The following is a 16,234-nucleotide window of genomic DNA, read 5'->3' as shown; positions in this document are numbered from 1 at the left end:
AGGCATGTAGACCAGGCAGAGTAACAAAGAACAACAAAATGGTTTATTTTACACAGGAAAATCAATAAAGGGCAAGTGAACAAATAAGGTGCTTCAGAACTACAGTAATGTGGGTGAAGGAAAGTAAACATAAGGTCCCTAACGTGACTAAACTTAACTGTTCCTTGTCTGATAGGCCCCAGGCCTCAGCCTGCTTACTCTCTCCCTCAGAGTGAGGGTCTTCTTCCTACAGCAGCCAGCCTACCTGCTTGACCCCTCAAGAGGAAAGAACAGTGTCAGTTTCTTGAGAGAGCTTTTCAACAATTCCCCTCAGAGCCTACTTGGATGCTGATTGACTGAAACCAGTGCCAAGGATTCTGGGGATTGTAGGCTGTCTCTTCCTACTGAGACACATTAATAATGCAACATTAGTTAAGCTGATCAGTAACCTTACCTACCAGTATCCAAGGCAAAACCCCACTATGTGTAAAAAATAAGAGTTAGAATGATCACAGCAGCACGTTTCCAACAAAATTCTGTTGTGTGACATTTGGCATATTATTTCTGAAAATATAACTATGAAGAAAATGTTTTTACACACACTGAATAATGCATTCAATCCAGTTGCAAATGATCACTGAAGTGTATTGAAAGTGGACTGAAAGGGCATTATTCAGTGTGTGAAAAGTACAGTAAACAGTAGTTGAATGATTATGTCCACAGTACAACATATTCCATAATATAAAAATGCATGCCTTACCATAATATGTAGGCAATAGAGAAAGTACACACAGCAATCAGTCCACTGGTCCTGCTGGGGTATTCATGATGTGTTGTTCGCATCTCAATTAATATAAAAGGCAAAACAGTTGTATGCTAAAAAGAAAACAAAAAGAGAAGAAAACAGTTCATAGTACAATAGTACAAGCATGTGCCACAACTTTTATGAAAAATGTTAATAGGAAATATAACTATAATGTAGAAGCAATAGCCCAATGGCCATGGATCAGTGATAGAACATCTGCTTGGCATGCAGAAGATCCTAAATTCAATCCTTAGTATCTCCAGTTAACAGGATCAGGTAGTAGGTCAGGGGTGTCAAACTCATTTGTTATGAGGGCTGGATCTGACATAAATGAGACAATGTTGGGCCGGGCCATATGTGTACCTATTTAAGATTAGGTAGCAGAGATATAAAATTTATAATGGACACAGACTGACACAATTAAAGAATTTTTAGAAGAAGAAACTTAAAATAAAACATGCTTGAAGCTTTAGCACCCATTGGTCTTAAAGGTGCTTTCTTTGTATTACTCCCATGGGATCCAATGAACTGGGTAAAGGAAGCTCTGGCTTTTTCCTTCCTTCCCCAGGGGACCAGAAGGGGGAAGAGCTTCAGCCAATAGAAGGAAGAGAGGCTTGGCTCAGTAGCTCTGCTGTGCAATTGGGAGAGCCTGGCAAAGCAAGCTCTGTCTCCCTGCCCTCCTCCCCAAGGGAGGAGCCTCAGCCAATGAAGAAAACAGAGGTTTCGCTTTGTATAGCTCCTGGGCGATTGAGCAAGCCTTGCAAAGCAAGCTGTAATGCAAAAGGAAGCAAGAGAGATAGAGAAGGAAGCAGATAACAGCCAGTTGCTTGGGGGCCTGATAGGAGACCTCTGAGGGTCTGATTTGGTCCCAAGACCACATGTTTGACACCCCTGTTTAGGTGATGTAAAAGACCTCTGTCTAAGATCCTAGAGACCTGCTGCCACTCAGAGTAGACAATGACAAATTGTTTGATTCAGTACAGGGCCATGGGCAGGATTTAAAGTTTGGTGGGGCTCAGAGACACAGTTATTGATTGGGTGGGGCCAGGGGGCCACCAATCAGGGCCTTTTTTTAATGCACAGGAATGCAATTCTAGCTGGCTTGGCATCAGTGGGCCTAATATGTAAATGAATTCCTGCTGGGCTTTTTCTACAAAAAAGCCCTGTGTGAAACAATGGTAATGTCAGGGGTGTGGCCTAATACGCACATGAGTTCCTGCTGGGCTTTTTCTACAAAAAAAGCCCTGCCACCAATAATCCCCTCCCCAAAACAAATAAATAACTTCTGTATAGCCCTGTGCTATACAGAGAAAAAGAAGAGAAAAGCCAGATTGACACAGAAAAGTGACTGTTCTGGGGGGCCATGGGAAGAGCAGCAGATGGGGCAACCAGCCAGGGAGCTGTGGCCATAGGAAAAGCTTGCTGGAGGTGCAGGACATCAGGGGAGTCAGGCTGTGGCTCCAGGAAGGGCCAGCCAGTGCGGGGTAACTGGGCAAGTTGGGTGGGTGCTAGTGAGGTGAGCCCTGGAGAAGAGAGGGAAGGCTGCCCCAATGTGCCCACCTGGCTGCTGTATGAGGGAGGGAGCGCTGCCTTGGTCCAGCCAGCTGGTGAGCATCTCAGGAGTGGCTAGTGGGGCTTACATGGTAAAGTACTGGCTGGTGGTGGAGAAAACTGGTGGACTGCAGCTACAGCAGGCAAGACAATGAGGCTGGCCACGGGCTCTGTCCAGCAAACCCTGCTGTGAAGCTCCATGGCTGCCTCCTTCTCCCCCCTCCCCCCGGACTTCTCTTCTTTGAGCCCTCTTACTTGGGCAAGCCTGGGGCAGGCAGGAGAGAGCCTCTTAGCTGCAGAGAATTTGGAGGCAGTGAGTCTGAGGGCAGCTCTTCCCCTCCCTGCTGCTGCACTGAGGATGGCTCCAGGCCCCTCAGCAGTGGTGAGTGACCAGAAATGTGGGGCCAGAAAGGTTACAGAGGGGGTTAGATTGGTGGGGCCTGGACTCCCCAGGTCCCACTGTAGCTATGGGTCTGATTCAGCATCAGGCAACCTCATGTGTTCATCACCACTCAACTTAACATGCTTCCCATATTTAATTTCAAGGGGTAGGAAGCACATGGTTAACTTCTCCACTGAAATTAATGCAACACTGAAACCCTTTGGCTGCATCATGCCCAGTGCTTTTTCAGGCTGTGAAAGAACATAAGATGGGTGAACGTAAGAACATAAAAGAAGCCATGCTGGATCAGGCCAATGGCCCATCCAGTCCAACACTTTGTGTCACACAGTGGCCAAAACACCCAAGTGCCATCAAGAGGTCTACCTGTGGGGCTAGAAACTCTTTCACTGTGCCCCACCCCCCCAAGCACAAGAATACAGAGCATCACTGCTCTAGACAGAGAGTTCCAACAATAAACTGTGGCTAATAGCCACTGTTGGATCTCTACTCCATATGCTTATCCATTCCCCTCTTGAAGCTGTCTATACTTGTAGCCGCCACCACCTCCTGGGGCAGTGAATTCCACATGTTAATCACCCTTTGGTTGAAGAAGTACTTCCTTTTATCCATTCTAACCAGGGTTTCCTCTGAGTTAGTGTGAGCAAGCTCATAATTTTTTAGCCTCTAGCTCACTCATTTTTGTCTCAGCTCAGGAAAAAATTGCCCTAGAGCAAATTAATTTATGCAGTAGCTCACAACTTTAATGCAAGCTCACAACTTTAATGCCAGGAGCTCACAAAGTAGAATTTCTGCTCACAAGACTCCGCAGGGTGAACATTGGTTCTAACCCAACTGCTCAGCAATTTTGTTGAATGCCCACGAGTTCTTGTATTGTGAGAAAGGGAGAAAAGTACTTCTTTCTCTGCCTTTTCTATTTCATGCATAATCTTGTAAACCTCTATCATGTCACCCCGCAGTCGACATTTCTTCAAGTTAAAGAGCCCCAAGTGTTTTAACCTTTCTTCATAGGGAAAGTGTTCCAACCCTTTAATCATTCTAGTTGCCTTTCCTGCACTTTTTCCAATGTTATAATGTCTTTTTTGAAGTGCAGTGACCAGAATTGTACACAGTACTCCAAATGAGGCCGCACCATCAATTTATACAGGAGCATTATGATACCGGCTGATTTGTTTTCAATTCCCTTCCTAATAATTCCCAGCATGGTGTTGGCCTTTTTATTGCAATTGCACACTGTCTTGACATTTTCAGTGAGTTATCTACCACAACCCCAAGATCTCTCTCTTGGTCAGTCTCTGCCAATTCACACCCCATCAACTTGTATTTATAGCTAGAATTTTTGGCCCCACTGTGCATTACTTTGCACTTGGCCACAATGAACCTCATCTGCCATGTTGATGCCCACTCACCCAGCCTCGACAGATCCCTTTGGAGTGCCTCACAATCCTCTCTGGTTCTTACCACCCTGAACAATTTAGTGTCATCTGCAAACATAGCCACTTCACTGCTTACTCCCAACTTCAGATCATTAATGAACAAGTTAAAGAGCATAGGACCCAGTACTGAACCCTGCGGCACCCCACTGCTTACCGTCTTCCAGTGCGAAAATTGCACATTTATACTCACTCTCTGCTTCCTATTAATTAGCCAGTTTTTGATCCACAAGAGGACTTGTCCTTTTACTCCATGACTCTCAAGCTTACTAAGGAGCCTTTGATGAGGAACTATCAAAAGCTTTCTGGAAGTCAAGGTAAACAACATCTATTGGGTCCCCTTTGTCCACATGTTTGTTCACCCCCTCAAAGAACTGTAACAGGTTAGTGAGGCAAGATCTTCCCTTACAGAACCCATGCTGAGTCTTCCTCAATAACCCGTGTTCATCAATGTGCCTAATCATTCTGTCAATAATGGTTTCTACCAACTTTCCCGGTATTGAAGTCAGACTGACTGACCTGTAATTTCCCGGATCTCCTCTGGAACCCTTTTTAAAGATGGGGTGACATTTGCTAACTTCCTATCCTCAGGAACGGAGGCAGATTTCAATGAAAGATTACATATTTTTGTCAGAAGATCTACAAGTTCACCTTTGAGTTCTTTCAGAACTCTTGGATGTATGCCATCCGGGCCTGGTGACTTATTAGATTTTAATTTGTCCATCAGTTGTAGGACCTCCTCTCTCTTCACCTCAATCTGACTCAGGTCATTCAACACCCCTTCCAAAATTAGCGGTTCTGGAGTGACTTTTGGACTTTTCATCTTCCACAGTGAAGACAGAGGCAAAAAATGTATTCAGCTTCTCAGCCATTTCCCTATCCTCCTTCAGTAGTCCTTTTTCCCCTTGGTCATCCAAGGGCCCCACTGCCTCCCTGGCTGGTTTCCTGCTTCTAATATATTTGAAGAAATTTTTATTGTTGGTCTTTATGTTTTTTGCTCTTCATAGTCCCTTTTTGCCTGCCTGATCACAGTCTTGCATTTGATTTGCCACAGCCCCTTTTATTAACCTCACTTGGACTATCTTTCCATCGCTTAAAGTAATCCTTCTTACTATGAATCACAAGCAGAAGGTGGATGTGCATCTTCCCTTCTTCTCAATTCCTCCAGCAATGCTACGAGATCTGCAAAAAGATGATGTGATGCTATAGCACAGGACCTGTCTGAGGATCAAGGATGAGGAGGAGAAACCAAGAATTGCCTTCTGCTCAGTCTTGTGGCAAATGAATCTCTTGTGTCAATGGAAGCATGGCTAGAAATAGATGAGGATAATTTTGGCCAGTTCCCCCTCCTTACTGCAGTTGCCCTCTAACCATGTGGCTTTTTGTTCAAATGCGTCCTGGCGCTTCCTAGAAAAACTTTTTAGAAGTCTCAGGAAGTTGTTTGAAGAAGGGGGAGGGCAGGAAAGATCTGTATTTGTGAGTGTTTTTTCAAAGGCTCCAATTCTTGGGAGACTTGCATAGAGAAAGCAAAAGCTGGAGGAGTTAGTTCACAGCAGGCTTTCTGGCAAGCTGTCTTTCATGACCTCAGGTTCACAGTAAGATCTTACACACTTTGTGATGGTCTTCTCACCAGCATTCGCTGCTATTTCTGCATCATGGTGAGTTCATAGTGCCACTCCTTTTGTATGAGACTGCCATTTTACCAGCCAATTACATCATCATTGCAGTCAAGCTTTGATTAATTCTGTTACTGAGGTCCTTCATTCTGGACAATTTGGCCTAATGAAGTGGGGGCCACTGGCAAAGGAAAAAGGAACAGCTCACAAAAGCATTACTTGACAATGGCAGTCAATTATTAGAGAAGAGAAGACTTAAGAGTAGAAAAATCATTCTTTGTTCTGAATTCGCATAACTGTGCTACTACGCAGTCACTGCACTTTCGTACTGGCGTGATCCACAGTCTACTAGAAGCAGAAGAATTAGAAATTAAATAGATTCAGTCCCACTGATGGCACTGGGACAAAAATTAGTGTACATTTCAATATTTCCACTTAATTGAGTTGTTACATGTACTTTCATGTTTCTTCCTACTCTAGTGCAATCCACAGAACAGCACAGTGTGAGCTAACATTTCACTTCTCCTGCTTCACCTTCACATGGCAATGATGGCACACATGATGTAATATTAAACAGAGATAATGTGGATTTTGTTATTTCTTATATATTCTGATTTTTTTTAAAAAAAGAGCCATAATATTTCATGAATGGGATGCAATCTTCAGATTGCAGATAACATACTCATAACGGAAACATCAGGGTAACCAGATTCTTGATTATAAAGAATTGTTGAGTGAGCCTGAGCCCTTCCGAGGCCAAAAAGAACTGGTAGGAGCGTTTTCCCTTTTACAAAGGAGGGATTAATACTATTTAAATGCGATGCAGGATGCACTCTCAAGCAGCCACAGGCTCTTCATTAATTATTATTGCATGGTTCATGGGTGTTAGCAGTATATTATCCAAGCAAAAACCAGTGCCTTGGAAAACAAGAGAGTCAGAGATAACAATTTAAATCAATATGGGAGCATAATGCTCTGTGGCTATATAGTAACACTTCCTTTTTAAATGCAATCTCCTCTCTTCCGTAGTTTTATGGTTGTAGAGGATACACTAAATCTACAGTAGCTCATTTCTTTGCTCTGCACCATTGTTTTTACCCAGCACATATAAAGCACACTGTATTGGGTAGTAGCAGTTCCAGCCATGGAGACAATTGCTAGTCATTTTCAATGGGAGTTGGCTGTCCAAGAGCCATGTCTGGAATATACCCCCTGTTGTTTGCAATACTACCAAATGTGATACCTGAAGACATTTCTGTGCCCTTATCCAACAAAAAACATTTTGAAGATGGTTTAGGACAGTTCCTGTTACAATCCAATTAATTAAAAAAATGCAATTCGATAAAATAAAAACAACAATTTAGAAGCACTAAACCCTATAGCAGGGATGGCCAAACTATGTTTCAGGAGCCACATGTGGCTCTTTCACGCATATTGTGTGGCTCTAAAAGTCCCCACCACCCCATCAGCCAACTTGGAGAAGACATTTCTCTCTTTAAATGCATTCTCCAAGCCAAGCCAGCCAGCAACTTGGAGAATGTATTTTAAGGTAAAGTTGCTTTCTTTCCATCTCTCCTTCCCCATCTTCCTTCCTTCCTTCCTTCCTTCCTTCCTTCCTTCCTTCCTTCCTTCCTTCCTTCCTTCCTTCCTTCCTTCCTTCCTTCCTTCCTTCCTTCCCACATCTGACATTCATGTCTTACTGCTCTCAAACAGGTGTTTATTCTATGTGGTTCTTACATTAAGCAAGTTTGGCCACGCCTGCCCTATAGCTTGATCAAAACAAGCCAGGAGTGTGAGAGGGAAAAGCCTGCATGCACTACACTTATCAAAGTGTCACCTAGCACTGGGGAACAGAAAAGGTTTTCCCTAGCTAACTTCAGAAGGAAATGGACATGAAGAGCAGTCAAAACCAGTCCCACTCCTATGTGAACAGACAAAAAGTCTAGCAGAAATTCATTTGCATATTAGGTCACATCTCCTGACAGAACTGTGTGCCTGTTAGCTCCTGCTCAAAAAAAAAAGCTCTTTGAACAGGTATGCCTTCAGAAACTGTGGTCCCACATCATTTAGGACTTTTAAGGGAAGGACCAGCACTTTGAAGTCTTGCTTGGAAATGAAGTAGAAGTCAGTGGAATAATAGCACTTTTTAAAAGATTAGGAGTGGCTATACACCACAAATGAAAAACGGAAAGCTTAATTTTACAGCAAAGGGATTAATGGTGCTTGTTCTGAACTGCATCTGTTCATAGGTGGCATCAAGTCTGCACTAGTGTTTAACTCCAGACCTGAATCTGCATTCCAGCTGGGGTCATCAGTCAAATAAAAACGAGTCTTGTACTTGATAAATTACACTTTCAACTCCACACAGGTGTAGACAACAGCAAAATTATAGGCTAAAAAGATATTTCTTCAGTTGTGAAAACACCATAAGATGCAGGCAGGAAAAAGGTGCCAGTCAGTATTTGTTTAAATTGAGGTACATTTCTATATCCAAACTAAATACTGAAATGGAATCACAAACATTAGAGGATAATGCAAGGAACAGACACATTTTAAAACCACCTTTTCACAAGCAGTCTTCCCTACCAAATGACCTTACTTTCCTATCTCAAGAGCTGCTAATAAGTCAAACAAAAAAGCAACATGGCGACCAGAGCAGATACTCAGTGTTAAGTTCCTCTCACTTTGCTTTCAGTAAGTTTTATTTTTTCCCTGTGGTAGTAAATAACTGCTCAAATCTATTTTACAGACTGCTTCTTTGGCTACAAGAAGAGTTTCAGAGTATTTTGAGTGAATTATTGCCTCTGGTGTTTGCTTTGAACTCTGGGATTCCTGACTCCTGCCACATTACTTGCAAGCAGCAGCAAACTGGAGTTTGTTTTAAAACAGGCAAATTAGGAGCAGGAACAACTACACTCCTTAACTGTTTGTGATAAATCAGCTGTGGACTAAAGAGTGAAAGAAGAGTGAAAGAGTGAAACAACTAAAGAACTCGAGTTCTTTATGAAAGTTATGAAGGAAAATCCTAACCCCGTCACATCTTAGGCTGAGGTCACACGCACATAAACTGATGAGATGGGCATGGATGAAAGCCAGTTGCATGTCGGATGTTATGCGGTTGTCCAAACATCAGCATATGGCGATGGTTGTTGGCTCGTTCGTGTCCCGCACTGCCGCGACTGGGATGCGGACTTTTTTGATAGTACATTAAATCTGGACCAAGAATGCTTCCGACGACTCCCGCGCATACTTTCTGTGTTTGAACCCTCCATTGTAGCCAACTTGTCGCAAGCGCACATCCACTTCCCTGCAAGAGCCCACTCCAAATGATATAATTGTGCCAGCAATTGTTGACTCAGCCTTCCAACCTTCTGAGGTCGGTAAAATGAGTACCTAGCTTGCTGGGCGGGAAAGTGTAATGACCGGGGAAGGCAATGGCAAACCACCCCATAAAAGGTCTGCTGTAAAAACTTTGTGAAAGCAGTGTCACCCCAGAGTCAAAGACGACTGGTGCTTGGACAGGGGACCTTTCCTAAATTGGGGGGAGGGGAGGCAGATTGCCCACCTTTGCCGTTTCCCTGCCAGGCAGGGAGATGGCAAAGGTAGTTCCTGGGCTTCCCCCCCCCCTTTAAACACTCAGGTGGGGTGTTTAAATGTGAGGAAAAGGCAGATCACCCACCTTTGCCTTCTCCCCACCAGGCGGAGAGATGGCAAAGAGAGCTCCTGTGCTCCCCCCCAGTGGGGTGTTAAATGGAGGGGGAGGAAGATGACCCACCTTTGTGGTCTCCCCGCCAGGCAGAGAGATGGTAAAGAGAGTTCCTGTGCTCCCCCCCATTTAAACACCCTGGCGGGGAGTTCATTTTTTGTGACAGTCTATGTTATTTGATGCCCATTCTGGCCTGTTCTGGCCCATACTGGCTTTTACTCTGTTCTGTTTAAATGGGGGGGGGAGATGACCCACCTTTGCCTTCTCCCCACCAGGTGGAGAGACAGCAAAGAGAGTTGCTGTGCTCCCCCCCCATTTAAAACCATGGTGGGGTGTTTAAATGGGAGGAGGAAGATCACCCACCTTTGCTGTCTCCCCACCAGGCGGAGAGACAGCAAAGAGAACTCCCAGGCTTCCCCTCCCAGGGGGCAGATCATTTTGCTGGCACTTTTTTTTTTTTAAAGCCAAGCACGATATTCCACGGTACTGCGCTTGCGCGAGTGCGGAATGCCATCTCAAAAAATGAGGTCCGGTTGAGACCTCTGATCAACCAACGACGGGACCAACGCTGCTTAGAACTGAAGGATGGAGGGATGTCTGATAAGGAAATTGGTGGCTCGGTGAAAGGGGGCTGACCTTATGTGCTTTATTAAGTTCTGGCCACAGAAATCCTGAAACTCGGCCGAGGTAAAAGCCATCCCATTATCCGATACCAACGTATCTGGGAGGCCATGTGTGGCAAAAACCCTGCGGAGAGCCCCTAATGCTGCCCGGGAGGATGTGGATGCTACTGGTACTACCTCCAGCCACTTGGGAGTAGGAATCCACAATAAGAAAGAATATCTGCCCCTGGAAAGGCCCTGAGAAGTCGAGGTAGTAGCATAGTATAAGGCTACATTACAAAGCTGGGGTCGGGGCCAACGGGACCAAACTTATATACATCTCTCGGTTCCCGTGCAAGCACGTTATTGGGTCATTCAAACCGATGGGGGCTTGTGATTGGTCCAGGGCTGCAGAGATTTCGATCCTGCAGCCCTTTGTTCCCAAGTCCCCAAGCTCAGTCTGTATTGCTCCAATGAGCCATGCAGGTACACCCAAAGTCTTCCTTTGATTCCACATAACATCTGATTTATGAACTACCTTTCCCTAAACAATTAAGACTAGATAGTTTTCAAGAGTGAATCCTTCATTGCATGACACTCCTCCTAAGAACATACATGAGATGTCGAGACTTTTAAGTGACTCTCTTCAAGAAGATCAACACCAGGGTAGAAATGAAATTTCTTCAGGATAAGAGAACAGTATCTTAGCCTTGTTAGCTTATCAGACCTCGCTAATTGCAGATACTCTGAGCAAGATTTATATGAAATTGGAGGAGATTTTGGGGGAAATTCAAAGTAGATATTCAGAGCGGGAATTAAAACCTCACGAGATGGGAACCGGTATAAAATGGAGAGCAGCTGGGGAGACACTAGGGTAACAAGAAAGAATCTTTCTTCCCCAAGGTTAGAATCAAAACTGAAATTTCATTCCACTGAGCACTATAAGTATTAATTCAAGTTTAGCCAGTGTAAACTCAACCTACTAATCACTGCCCTAATATTTCATGAGCAACCAAGTGAGGGCAAGTTATCATTGTGTCCATATAGCATCTCTTGAAAACATCAGTATGATAAACCGCTTTTAACATTGGTCGTTTTCGCACTCACCTTAATCAGCAGCGACGACCCTCTTCACCGCGCAGGATCTGCGCGGATTTCGCACTAATTGCCGCGGAGCACCCAGAAGAGCCGGAAAGTCCCGGCGCTTTTGCGGCGCAAACGGAAACCGCCAAAAACCAGTTTCCGTTTGCGCCCCAAAAGCGCCGGGACTTTCTGGCTCTTCTGGGTGCTCCGCGGCAATTAGTGCGAAATCCGCGCAGATCCTGCGTGGTGAAGAGGGTCGTTGCTGCTGATTAAGGTGAATGCGAAAACGACCATTATTTTCTGAATGAATATGCCCATTTATTTATTATTTTACTAGGCCTCTAGCGCCCCCTTCTATGCAAGCAGGCTCAGGGAAGTTTACAGCAAAACACAGATTTAGAATCCAATTTATAAAACTTCACAACCAAACATTAAGCCACAGCAAAATAACCTCAATAAATAATCTCATCAGTAACAATAAATAAACAATAATAGCAGTTGATGGCATTGTCCAATCACTTCCATCCAAGCTCCCCCAATGTGTGCAAAGGGATGGCATTTGATGCTGACAGAACAGATGAAAGATAGTAGATTCATATAACAAAAAATGGAAAGCAATGCAGGGAAAGGAGGCCACAATAACTAGATCTCTGCTGCCTCAGCCATTGACATGGCAGAACATCTTTGTTTTACAGGTCCTGAGGAACTGCATCAAGTTCCACAGGGCCCAGATCTCAGGAGGGAGAGTGTTCCACCAGGCTGGCACCACAGCCGAGAAGGCTCTCGCTCTGGTTGAGGCAAGGTGTTTGAGGCAAAGTGGACATCTTGGGGGCTGGGAATCACCAGCGGATATTGGGCCATTGAATGCAGTGCTCTTCTGGGGACAACAAAAATTCTTTTCAAAAAGTCACCCTAACAACAGTTATCAATTGTGGTAGACTGGCTGGGTGGGACTAGGTAGTTCCTTTTAAGACTATCTTTGAAAGACTGCCTTCAATTTAGGGTTGCCAGGTCCAACTTAGGAAATATCTGGGGACTTTGGAGTGGAGCCAGGAGACTTTGGGGGTCAAACCAGGAGTGAGGTTGTGACAAGCATGATTGAATTCCAAAGGTAGTTCTGGCCATCACATTTAAAGGGTCCACACTTCTTTTAAATGTCTTCCCTTCATTGGAAATAATGGAAGATCGAACACTTTCTTTGGGGGCTCATAGAATTGAACCCCTTAGTCCAATCTTTTTGAAACCTGGGGAGTGTTTTGCGGAGAGGCACCAGATGCTATTCTTGAAATTTGGTGCCTATAACTCAAAAAACAGCCCCCCCCCCCGAGCCCCAGATACCAACCGGTTGATTCTCTATTATACCCTATGGGGAGCAGTCTCCTTAGGGTATAAAGGAGTGTCCAGTGAACATTCAATACCCCTTCATCCGCTTTCTGATAACTGTGAATCCGGGGGAGGGCCTACATATCAGGGGATCCCCTGTCCCCAACTGGCAACCCTATTTCAATTCCTGTTCCATCTACTCATGGACTACTCTTTTATTCTGTGGCAGCTTCCTGAGCTGACACAATCAGGTGGCTCTGAGGGAACAATTTAAAGATAACTCCCTCAGAGACTAAGCATGAGAGAGGAGGGAAAAATTAATAAAAGCATTTATGGTATGGCACAGAATATTTTGCAGTGCTAGGGTAGAGTCATGGGCACATTTTTCTATGCCCAGTGCTTGTTGAAGAGCTGAAGTGAAGCACTGATGCTAGGAATGAAATAGTGAGGAGATACTGTTCTTGTGGCACTTAATTGTATGTTTTACTAGTAGTCTTTTTGTGTGCAGTAGCACACAACACCTGATTCTGCACATAAGAAGAAGAAGATGATATTGGATTTATATCCCGCCCTCCACTCCGAAGAGTCTCAGAGCGGCTCACAATCTCCTTTACCTTCCTCCCCCACAACAAACACCCTGTGAGGTGGGTGGGGCTGGAGAGGGCTCTCACAGCAGCTGCCCTTTCAAGGACAACTTCTGCCAGAGCTATGGCTGACCCAAGGCCATTCCAGCAGGTGCAAGTGGAGGAGTGGGGAATCAAACCCGGTTCTCCCAGATAAGAGTCCGCACACTTAACCACTATACCAAACTGGCTCTAACATAAGGATGTTAGGCCCCACTATAGTGGTCAGCCCTTGTTGTCCACCATGCCAAGTGGCAGAAGGAGAAAAATAAAATGTTTAAATAGTTGCTCTTGTCTGTGCCACTTCCAGAGAAAACTCATGGTATAGTTTTATCATAGATTTTCCAGCAATTCCTAAAGCTACCCAATGCCAATTCTGGGGGAAATGGTGCAGATCTCAGCAGAGCCCTTCTTTCCATATCACTGCCCCTGTAATGCCCACTGGATAAGGATGTCTGGACTAGGGTCACACTAGGTGTTACACAACTGGCTACATATTTATTTTTCAATTAAAAAAATTCTCACCTGCCATATAGCTTTAAGCATAATTTGTTTCAAAAACTACAGAAAAATCAAGTAACACTTATGATTTTGACATTATCACTGTAAACAGCAATCGTAATCTGCTAATTTATTTTCAAACATATCTAAAATAATGGATGATTTTAATTAGCATCCATTTCTTTTTAAGAGAATGTATAATAATACAAAGACACATAAATACACATTATAGCTGATTTTAGCTGATTTTGTTCAATGTATTGCAATATTATTACTCCAAATCCAGAGTGCAAGAAGCTTGTATTATTTTAATTTTCAATTGTTTATGTTCAAATGAATGCTATTTTGATTGATCAGTTAAAAATCTACAAACCCCAGAATATGCAATTAAGTCTGCCATAGTGACACTCTAAAATCTATATGCTGAACCTTTAAAACCTGGTTGAACCATCATGTTTGACTTATGAGAGCAATTATAATAGTGCCTCATGTAAAAAGCACTAGGCTAATGCTAGATCAAGCTACATTGCCAAACATGCTCCAGCATAATTAATCAAAAATATTTCAGAAACCAATTGCTTCCAAAAGGTTATTGATTTCTTGTCATAACACATTTTCCTTATGAGGTGCTGCAGTTCGTGTATCAGAGATGTGCTGGCATGTATTTTTTCAGTGACTAAGTCGTAATCCATCTTCTTGGCTTCCTGCCATTGGTGCATTGACATCTGCAACCACTCATGTCCAACAGCCTCATGCATGAGATATGTGGCTTCAAAGTTGGACAAAATTAGTATAGGAGTCTTCCTGGATACTTTGAGCATAATTGAAAGCAGATATATACAAGGACAAATGTCATAAGGGTATTATAACTGTTACAAATGGCATCATGTACAATTACACACACACACATTTGCAATGATAAAGATCATAACATTATGTAGAATATTTTTATTTCCTTTCTTTCTTTTAGTCCAGGTTTTGTTTGATTTTTTTACTGGTTTTATTGCAAAAAATCAATAAATTACAACTTTTTACAGACATAAAGAAGCATTATGCAGAATATTATATCAAGAAATTAAATATCCATAATTAACCATACTCATCATATTATACTAATAATATTCTCTGGGCACATTGTGGTAAACGTTTTTCTGAAAGTAATTTTTTTTCTCACTCTACCCAGCATCTCATTTATCTGTGCTTCCATATTGTTATTCTTATATGATGATAGCTGAACCCTCTATATGAACATGAACATGAGCCTGCTTCTGCGGGGAGGGCAGGATATAAATCAAATCAAATAAATTAAAAATAAATAAATAAACATTACAAATTATTTCAAGTCCTCAAATGCACAAGTATCTTCAATTTGCTGTCCACTTGAAGTTTCCCCCATAATTCTCCTATTAAGTAAGGAAGCAATATTATCTCTCTGTCTGACAGATGAAGATTCCAGACAACAACAGATGGATGGCCAGTACTATCGCTAAGAAAACAGCTGGCACCATTCACTTCAATGGAATGTTTTCTGCATTTTGCTCCAGAAGCATGCTTTGATGATGGGATAGCCCAGCTGCAATTCTGAAGCTATTTATAACTACTTCTGACTCATCCAAAATCATTGGTTTACTGGGTGCCTTTAGTACTTGAATGGGACACAGCCCTCTGGATTTCTAGTTTGCAACCTCTGAACTGTTTATGAAAGCCAATAGTGGTACAGTTACACACACATGGTTAGTAGTGCCACTTACTTCCCTCTGATATATTTCTTTGTTTCTAGTTAATATGAAAACTATACAAAGCTTTGAAAATGTCTCAATGTAATCAAATGCAAAGCATAGCTAAATTCCTATTGTATTATAAACTGGTCTTTTAAAAATATATTGTCAATATTTATTGCCAATTTTTAAAGCTAACGAATAAGAGACTTTCTAAAATTAGAACTGAGGTTATCCACTCCAAATTAGCTAGGTGTGTGCGAGTTGTTTTTTTTTTTATCAGAGTGGGAAAAACCGTTCTGCTGTGTTTTTATGTATCGTGATGCTTTTAAAAAATTATGGCAAATTGACTTAATGGATTTAGATGGATGTAACTCTGCTTTGGGTGGCACCATTAAGGGTGGAATCCCAAGGTGCTGCCTAGGATAGCATATAAAGCCCTCACCACAACTCTAGTCATAAGAACAGCACAATACTCCCCTCACCCCCCCCCCCAATAAAGTGGCAAGTGGCAACCACCCATTCTGTGGAAGAAAGGGATTCATTCTGAAACAATATTGGGGTGGAACTAATCTTGCTCCTTGTTACCTAATTCCCATAGCCATTAAGAACTAAAACTGCTCTATATAGCTCTGTCTTGAGTTATATTTCTTGCAGTACAATCCTAAACAATCTCAGTGAGTTCAACTTTGTTTTGGACTGTACCTTTGTCACTCTTGAGTGTTATAAATGTGTCTTTAGACACACACAGAGAGATAAACAGATCTTCTTCCAGATACCTTTTATTGCGCACCGAGCAGTGAGACTAGGCATGCTATTGGGGAAGATGAGTCTGATTCTAAAATGGATGCCTGGCTGAGGCATGGTGTGCTGCAGCTCAAACAAAGCAGTTTT

The 16,234-nt window shown here is 43.0% G+C and overlaps 1 protein-coding gene across 1 annotated transcript in view; it reads right to left on the bottom strand.

Annotated features, from left to right (window-relative positions):
• Positions 1-16,234, bottom strand: part of AIG1 (androgen induced 1) — a 205,307-nt gene that overhangs the window by 13,554 nt on the left and 175,519 nt on the right. The window contains exon 4 of the mRNA XM_060240393.1: positions 740-855. Coding sequence (XP_060096376.1) covers positions 740-855 — 116 coding nt within the window. The remainder of the gene's footprint in view (positions 1-739; positions 856-16,234) is intronic.

Source organism: Heteronotia binoei, chromosome 1, assembly GCF_032191835.1.
Source record: "Heteronotia binoei isolate CCM8104 ecotype False Entrance Well chromosome 1, APGP_CSIRO_Hbin_v1, whole genome shotgun sequence".
Classification (NCBI taxonomy): Eukaryota; Metazoa; Chordata; class Lepidosauria; order Squamata; family Gekkonidae; genus Heteronotia; species Heteronotia binoei.
This window is presented reverse-complemented; position numbering and strand designations above follow the sequence as displayed.